The 8,629-nt window shown below is 40.6% G+C and overlaps 2 protein-coding genes across 2 annotated transcripts; both read right to left on the bottom strand.

Annotated features, from left to right (window-relative positions):
- Positions 1-301: 301 nt before the first annotated feature.
- gpn2 (GPN-loop GTPase 2) lies at positions 302-4,952 on the bottom strand. The gene is made up of 6 exons (XM_044359947.1): positions 4,849-4,952; positions 4,056-4,579; positions 3,613-3,769; positions 3,295-3,455; positions 1,500-1,630; positions 302-1,287 (listed from the first exon to the last, which is right to left on the bottom strand). The coding sequence occupies exons 2-6, from the start codon at positions 4,476-4,478 to the stop codon at positions 1,215-1,217; spliced, it is 945 nt and encodes a 314-aa protein (XP_044215882.1). The 5' UTR covers positions 4,479-4,579; positions 4,849-4,952; the 3' UTR covers positions 302-1,214.
- A 199-nt stretch (positions 4,953-5,151) lies between these two features.
- On the bottom strand, positions 5,152-8,629 carry gpatch3 (G patch domain containing 3). Its single transcript, XM_044359065.1, has 7 exons — positions 8,080-8,629; positions 6,714-7,171; positions 6,398-6,572; positions 6,004-6,063; positions 5,752-5,873; positions 5,534-5,661; positions 5,152-5,415 (listed from the first exon to the last, which is right to left on the bottom strand). Exons 1-7 carry the CDS (start codon positions 8,585-8,587, stop codon positions 5,232-5,234), a joined length of 1,635 nt encoding a protein of 544 aa, XP_044215000.1. The 5' UTR covers positions 8,588-8,629; the 3' UTR covers positions 5,152-5,231.

The raw sequence follows: 8,629 nt of genomic DNA, 5'->3' as shown, positions 1-8,629 counted from the left end.
AGAGACCAGACACAGGGCCAGTTGTGCAGAAACACAGATTTAATGTGGCTTCCTCTCCCCGCCTGACTTAATTTTTCTGCTCTGGCTGCAGGGAAGAGTTGGAGCAGATTTCTGCGGATCTGGGAGGAGGATTTGCAAGCACATGTGCCATCTGCTGGACAAAAAAAAAAAAAAAGAAAAGAATGGACCCAACACACAAGGACTCGCTCTTTGCCAAAGTCATTACTACTTCTGATGTGATGCGTTTGAGTCACCTTACCTTTCTGACAAATTACTCTATGATTACACACCACGCTACATGTTGCAAAATAAGTAGTTTTTTATTTAAAGCCTTGAAAAAGCTCGGTTACAATAACAAAACGAGGATATCAGTCTTTCAAGACATTTTTAAAACTAATATGGTTGCACAGTAAGATTATTTTGTTTCTTCTTTAACATAAAAGATGTATTCATTTTAATATTTATTCCTCCATCACACACACACACACACAAATTCACCAATTGCACTTGCATCTCAGAGGCACTGCCGACTGTCAACTTCCATTATATTCCACAGTATATCAAGGGAAAAATGTTGTTTGTTCTCTGTATCCTTCTGTCAGACACCCTCCTCACTAATATATGCACACGGAAGGAGGGTATGCACGAGGAAAGTCCAAGTCTTCTGTTTTATCTCTGCTATGATGTTATTCATCAAGTTATAGAACTGAAACACTGAAAAACAAAGACTTAATTCATAGACTACTATTTAAAATAAGTAGCAACAAACATTTTATATTTTCAGTTAATTCGTTCAGCATGAATAAAGAGCTGCGCCCGGCTTTCCTCAACAGTACGGGTGGCTCAAACATCTAATGCACTCAAACAAAAACTAAACCGGGGCTTTTACATTTGATGCATTTTAATAAAATGTGTCGACAGCAGTGAAAAAGCAGGATTAATCACATCACTCTTTGATTTCTCTGAAAGAAAGCTCAGCGTTTGCTCCCTTCAGTCGTCCTCATTGTAATTTTTTATGAGGTGTGGTGTAAACCTTAAGGATCCACAGAACCCAAATTTAGTTCCTGTCTCTCCACCGCTTTTGTAGAGCGGCTCACAATTCAGGCCAAGTGAGATGGATGTTGCCAAGACTCTCCTGATATACTGGTGCTAAAAAGACGACCAGCTTCTGTCCTTATTATTATGGATGTTGGCCCTTATTTGGGCGTTTCAATTTACTGGTCCATCATTTCCTCCTCCACAGTCCTTCCGCTGGTTTCAACATACCGCTCTTGAACTCCAAGAGTACTGGAGGGTGAAATGTCAAGGGAAACACAAGAAAATAACACATTTTTAAAATGTATAGTGCATGATTTGGGTTACAGTTGGCATAATGTTGCCATTATAAAAAACCAGAGCCTTCATTTTGTAAGCCGAGTCCCTTAAATCTTTGGTCTAAAGGTTTGATTTTAAACCAGATGAGTCACAGTGAGTCACCAGAGTGATGAGGAAAAGGATACGAGTTGAACTGGAAGTCTGCCCCCACAGCAGCTGACATCATGGCCTGCAGATTCCTCTCCTCCAGGTCTCCAAAGCAGTAGCCGTTTGCCTTGTCTACTGCTCGTAAGACCTGAATCATGCTCTCTTTGTCCTGGAGACAGAAAACAGAAGCATTTGATCAGGGGGTTTTCACTGAAAATACCTAATACCAAAACACTTGCTAACAAAACCTCTATAACTTTATACTGTTTGGAGACGATTGTATTTGGATCTACTGTATTAAGGCATCGTCCTCGAAAAGATTCTGAAACCTTGGAAATGTAGTAATCCTGCCATTTCAGCCTTGGTTTTTGTTTATCAGTGTTTGGTATTCTGAGATAAGCTACACATGCAAACAAAGCCACAAAATCCCAAACTTCATCAGTCTCAAATGCTCAGAGTTTAGCATCTTGTCTTTCTCAAGGTCAAGCTTTTTTTAAAATTTGGTGTGCTAAATACCACTGGTAACCAAGGTAACTAGTGGCTGCTTAACTTAGAGGGTGCAGAAAACATAGAAATGAACCAACGCTGCGTTTTCACCATGATGAAACAAGAGTGCCAACCTGCTATTTGTATAAATTACTAGACCCATATGAAGTGATGGCACAGAGGTCTAGACTCCTGTCTCTGGACGCACACAAGAGCAAATCATTCTCTATAAAGGAGTAATGCCAGGGAGTGTGCAGACAGCCCACTCTATTTTAAAAGTCCTATCCATCTGCAGAAAATTGATTGAGCGTTGAATTTCAAATGCTAAAAGCGATTCATCTGTTGAAAAGATGAAATATATGTGGTGTGTTGTCAGTCATTTTTGGAAGGGAGCCTGGTGTTTAACATTTTCGGGGGCCAGTTCTACTCAGATCAACATCAACACCTCTCAGCAGCCTCGGATAACTCCGCAGAAAATAAATATAACATTAGACAAACTCAAGGTTTCAGTAATTAAGTGACGGAGACTTCAAGGCTTCATTTTTGTGTATGACAGAGCGATGTTTGATGAAGCTAGTCGGGCTACATTAGATCTGTGATTTCTGCATATAGCTCAGAGCAGACAAAATTTGGTAGTCACTGAGCAATAACCCACTCTAAAATGGCAGGGGTTTTTTTATGAAGCCAAGTCATGCAATATGATGTGTTAATGCTCCTGCACACAGTTTACTTACTACTCTGCTCTCATTTAGATAATCATTACAATTATCTTAATCTATCTTAAATACAGCCTTTTGTGCCATTTGTGAATGCATCAATTTAACGTACCTTTCTTATATACATTTTTCCCTCTGTAATTAGTGGAATAAAAACAACAACACAAGGACAGTTTTCTTAAGACAGTCGGATAAAAAAAAATATATTATAAAAATCTATGCTTTTCTTTTTTGTGTCACAAAAAGGCCCCAGAGCATGCATGCACATTTATGCAGGAACATTAGGAATAATAAGTTACATTATATACCTGTAATAACTACAAGCTGGTATATAATATAACCAAAATGTATTACATTACATTAGTTCTATTAATTTAAATACAGATGGTTGCTGACAGCCATGCACAACTCTCCTCAAAGTAGCTTAAGCCCTTTTTCAATTAGGAAATCCCCAGTGATGCTTCCTTTTAGTTTACTGAGGCATAACGTTGTTCCGTAAATTCATACTAATATTAGGTCCTTGTGGCTATAATGTACCACCAGCAGTACATAATACATTAAGTCTGAATCATAGTGGGTCATTTTCTGTAATATGTAGCAAGAAATGTGTCAAAACAGCAAACAGTGATACCTGTACATTGAGAGACACAAAGGAGACGAGGCTGTAATCTTGTATGACTTCTGCCAACTTTTCATTTAGATGGCGGAATTTTTTAAAGAAGGGGTCCGCAGCCAGGTGATCAAGAAGATAGTTCAGGTCCATGACTTCTGTGTAGAAGTCAAGGTTGAACGCTGTCCAAGAATAAAGACAGGAAATGAACAAAATGTTATAATGAAAGATAGAAATTAAGTGTACAATTCACTATTTATACATATAGCTTGTGAATGTAATAGTTTTGTGTATTGTATATTGTTGTGTTTCAAGTAAATCAACCAGCCCTCATCTTACCCAGTTTGCCGTACTGCTCAATCAAGTCCATCTTGGAGAGGACGTTGACGTGAGGAAGCTCCACATGTAGCATGGTGGACAGGGAGGTACACAGCACAGAGATGAACTTGGCTGGGTCAGCGCAGTAATGAGAGTCCACGAGGTGCACTGCTGCCAGCTAAACAAGGAGAGAAAGTTCAAGTAACGGCAGTCATCAGAGACATAAGTGCAATTTAATGTTAATTTAAATCATTGATCACACTATTTAAATGTTGTTGCCTATATACATGATGAAACAAATCTGCTTTTATGTGAAGTTGCTTCCCAGATATAATACACATGAATGTATACAATTGTAAGCTCTGACATATCAAAACAATATGTGTGGTGCAAACTTGGCATCGGTTTTTCATGCTTAGATGAAATTAGATCTTTCCCCATTTCTGAATGCCGAAGACGCTCACCCTGAAATTCCACTTTCCCAGCTGTGAGAATATGTTCTTCACTGAACTCTGGTGGGTGTAGAGCTCCACCTGTCCAGGACAGTCAAACAAGAAGTAACAGTCACTGTGCTGTTTCAGCTTGTTTTCTAACCAGTCCAGATTGGCTTCAACGTACTCCATACAGTAGAGGAGCCCACCATTGGGCCCAAGCTTCAGATTTTCCATGACATCATCCAAAGTGACCAACTCTGAGATATCTACTGCACAGGGATATGGCAGTCCTTCATTGGCTGGGTCCATGTTCACCACAACCACCTTGCGTCCAAGGTGAGTCAGGAACTCCTGCATACCTTGGCAGTAAGTGGTTTTACCTGAGCCTGGGGGTCCAATGACCACCTGGCCGAAACGTAGTGAGGGGGGAGTGCCTCCTGTCTGACTGGACATGGTTTCAGTGCTGAGAGGGTTCACATGAGATGGGACCTGGATGTCAGAGGGGCCACATGTGCTGTCCTGTGCAGGATATCAGCATCCAGAGGGGAAGTCACCTGGCAGGATCACACCAGTGTCAGATAATGGCAATGAAATGTTTGTAGCCAACTTCAGCCTCTCTGTTACTACTAAAAAAATGTTCGCCACGATATTTGTGCGGTTAGCTTAAGTTCATATTTGAATGTCCAATAACTTAATACTCAGATAAGTTAACGTCACTTGGTTAAAAGTCTACGTGACAAAAATAAATCAAACTAATAACAGCGATATTTTCACTTACGATGTTAAGACTTTATATTTAGCAATTTAAGTATTGTTTAATTACCATCTGCCGCCTTTATGTTTGCATGCGCACAACGGTTGCTAGCTAACGGGCTAACTACATCCGGGTCACGTAACCGAGGTGTCAAAATAAAAGCAGTTCTTAAATTCTGTGTGGCGCCACATATTTTTGTTTAACACTTTTGTTTACTACATAATTTTATATGTATTATTTTATGGGTTTGATTGTTCTACAATGTAGAAAATAGTAATAAATAAAGAAAAACCCTTGAGTGAGTAGGTGTGTCCAAACCTTTGACTGGTTCTGTATACAAAAAGGAAAACTCAGCACAAGTGGATTGAATGATGTAAAAATGTTTTAATAGCAAAGTCAGAAAATGAGTCATTTAAAAAGTATATATATATACAAAATAATAATTGAATTAGTCATCTTCGTGGTCCAATGGTGCCACCTGGCTGCCAGCCTCTGTACTTCATGCTGGTGTTTGGTTGACGTCTGAGTAAGGTGTCACCTTCATCTATGTCTTTGGGTTTATCATACACTGTAGTTATATGGAAATCTGGCCTGGCCTTTTTTCCAGGATGTAAGAGCAATTTCTCTCCATGATACCTGCAAAACAAAGAAATGTACCAAAATATAAGGAAAGCACTAAATAACATGTCAGCTAAATCATATACCAAAACATGCAAATATATTTTGTCAATTTTGTTTTCATGTTTATACTCACCCAAACCCCCGTTTGCAGTTTGGATGTTGGCCCTCATTCTCCAGGGCTTCAGGAATCCCAATCTGACTGTTCCCCAAGCCTTCACCGTCCTTCCAGCCCTGCTTCTCCATCACTCGACGGCCAAAACCCTAACCCAGGAAAATGTATGAAAGAATTGGTTGTACAGACTGTAGAGCAAAAAAATGGGGTAAAAATATGGGCTGTGGCAACCTCTTTACCTTGGTGAACCTCTCAAAGCTGCCGATAGTCTGATTGTGTCCTGATCCATCTTCAAGACCCTCCCTCAGCCTCTTTTCATACCGCATTCGCACATAGTCACGGGAATCCATGTCACCTCCATCTGTGTGAGGGAAAGCTGGGTTGAAGTAAATCTGACTATACAAGAACAATTTTATAGGTTTGCAAATGTACTATTTGGTTCTCTTGGTCAACGCAGGTCATCACAATTGAATAACAGTAACTTGAGATACCTTTATCATAGTAAACGCTCATGTCAACATCCCAATCATCTGCCGTTTGTTCATCAAAATCTGAAATAAGAACAGAAAGAGACATAAACATAATCAATACTTTGTGACACAAACACTTTATTTGAAGTATTAGTGGTCAACTCCAGTTTTTCATGAGTACTGCTGATTTTCATTTCAGTTATTTAACTATTTTGATCATAAAGAACTGTGCCAGCAGTTTACCGTGTCAGATTACGACCAAAATTATTTCTGAAATGCTTGACAACGCCAGCAAAAAATGACCATCAGTAAGATAACTTATAAAATGTGATGTGATTTTTCATGTATGTATTTCAGCAAAAGGTCTGGAAGATGTGGAAAACTGCAGGGTTAATGTTTTTATCATTTTAGTTACCTCCTTCCTCTTCCTGCCAGTACTGGGCGTCCGTGTAGAACACCAGACCTGAGCCGCCCTTTTCCCACTTCAGCTCAATCTCTTCTTCATACAGCCTCTCTTTACTTCGCTCCTGGCTCGTTACATCATCATGCAAAGCTTCATGGCGCTCCCACTCCTCACAGCGATCATCATCCTACAACCGACAACATGAATAATTGGAAAACCATATGTGCAGGGTAGATCATGACAATTCAGCCAGTCTTATATCACATATTGACAATAAAAAAGCATTTGTATTTGACAAATTATTAAATATTGATGGGTTTAAACCTACATCATCTGCATTTGACTGTGCATCCTCCTCCTCTTCTTCTTTCCGTGGCTCATCAGTCTCTGTTGTTTCTGTGTGATCAACCAGCAACCTCCGTCCTGAGGATGGTGCCGCTAAAGTGCCCGGCCCTGATATTTCATGCCCGGCAGCTGTTAGCACAGTCTCCTCTGTGGCTGGAAACATGTAAGAATCCTTATACTGGAAATGCACGTTGCCGTAACGACGGTTGGAACTGGTCTTGGGGAACGTGAGGCCCAACTTCCGGATGAGGCGAGGAGGCAGGCGACAGGACTGGATGAGCTGGAGGAACACTTTCACTGGTGTTCCCACGTTTCCATTCCGCATCAGAGCAGGTGGATTCAGCTCAGATAAGCTTTTGAGGTCCGTCTCTGTGAAATGCTCCGTTAAGGACGAGCGGTGCCGCTGCTCATACTTTGTCTTATAGGGGAATGGCTCCTCATCTGAAGATGCACAAAGACATGACAATGCAATGATATTACACTTTAACAAGAGAAAACACAATAAAATTACAGCAACAACATACAATGCAACACCCACATCAAGGCAAAATACAAGTCAACATACAACAACTCTCCTAGAAGCCAAAAAATTGCTTCTGCATTAGATTAGAAAGAGTGTAGCTCTTTATATAACTGAGAGGTTCCCATTCAGGAAAAGTACCTCAACAACTAATCTATGACTCAATTAGTTTTCTGACTGAAGATGACAGAAGTGTGATTTTTATCATTAAGTTACTGCTCAACTTATTTATCATGTAAATGCAATAAACATTTGCTGATGACAGCTTCAGTAATAGACAGTGAAGATTTATTTGCTCTTCCCTATTTCATTTGATTGCAAATTCTGTGAATCAGGGAAATGACAAACTGGGCTCTGATAACAGGCTGAGGCGCAAGAAAATAGTCCAGACAAACCGTGGAGCGATGTGATCTAACAATGGACTTTAAGTGCAATATCTCCATACTGCATCAGTCATTTTCACAACAGTAAGATGCCTTGCTGCAAACTGCACTAACTCATGTTTACCTTTGCTGCTATTTTAAGGCTTTTATACTTTTGTGTACCTGCATGTAGTTATATAGTTCCTTCACTTTTTGTTTCTGAAACTTTCTTAATATATTTACTAAGTTTTTTTTTTTCTTGAAGAGTTCAGTGTAATTAAATCGGCTATGCTACAAGTGCACGCTTTTTTTGTTTATGTTTTTTTTTGGGGGGGGGGGGGTTTGTCCGGGAGAAACAGAATTTCATTTCAATGTATTTGAAAGGTTACTCAGAAATGACAATAAAGAAATCTTGAATGTTGAATCTACTACGGGTCTAAGTTAAGGCAGGATGTGTCTCTACTAACCATTTTCATGTGAAACTTTTACTCTTTTGATAACACAACGTCTGGACAGCCAGCTGCCCTTCGAGTCAATCCAGTGGTTCCCCGAATACATCCTGATGAATCTGTCGGCGTCTTTAGCCTGAACTGAGATCACACAACAGCCCGTTTTCACCGCCTGCTGCTGCTTCTTCACGGAGCTGCTGTCTGCCATTACTCGGTCGCTCTCCGGGGGTCTGGAGCTGCTGTCTGCCGTTACTCGGTCGCTCTCCGGGGGTCTGGAGCTGCTATTAGCCGTTACTCGGTCGCTCTCCGGGGGTCTGGAGCTGCTCTCCTCGCTGTCATCACACACCGAGTTTTGGCCCTCGGACTCCCTGAGAACCTCCGGCCGGTGTCGATAGTGGAAACACTTAAAACCGCCGCTTTCTATGAACTGACTGAAATAGTTTCTGAGGTCCGCTGAACGAAAAGCGGCTGGAATGTTGCTAATTACTAAATACACAGGAGATACAGCTTCTTCAGAGTCCGCCATGATTGTTTATTCCGAGACACCTTACGTCATTGGAACGGCGTT

The sequence above is a fragment of the Thunnus albacares genome, chromosome 8 (genome assembly GCF_914725855.1).
Source record: "Thunnus albacares chromosome 8, fThuAlb1.1, whole genome shotgun sequence".
Classification (NCBI taxonomy): Eukaryota; Metazoa; Chordata; class Actinopteri; order Scombriformes; family Scombridae; genus Thunnus; species Thunnus albacares.
The sequence above is the reverse complement of the archived record's forward strand: the minus strand, read 5'-3'. Positions and strand labels throughout refer to the sequence as shown.

Bases quoted from the DNA above. Each gene is read 5' to 3' on its own strand.
- gpn2 (XM_044359947.1), bottom strand. From the start codon at position 4,478: ATGTCCAGTCAGACAGGAGGCACTCCCCCCTCACTACGTTTCGGCCAG. The intron at 3,456-3,612 runs GTAAGATGAGGG...ATTCTTGGACAG, and splicing joins TGAGCAGTACGGCAAACTGG to CGTTCAACCTTGACTTCTAC. The intron at 1,288-1,499 runs GTATCCTTTTCC...TTCACCCTCCAG, and splicing joins GCAGACTTCCAGTTCAACTC to TACTCTTGGAGTTCAAGAGC.
- gpatch3 (XM_044359065.1), bottom strand. From the start codon at position 8,587: ATGGCGGACTCTGAAGAAGCTGTATCTCCTGTGTATTTAGTAATTAGC. The intron at 6,573-6,713 runs GTAGGTTTAAAC...TGTCGGTTGTAG, and splicing joins CACAGTCAAATGCAGATGAT to GATGATGATCGCTGTGAGGA. The intron at 5,874-6,003 runs GTATCTCAAGTT...TCCCTCACACAG, and splicing joins GAGCGTTTACTATGATAAAG to ATGGAGGTGACATGGATTCC.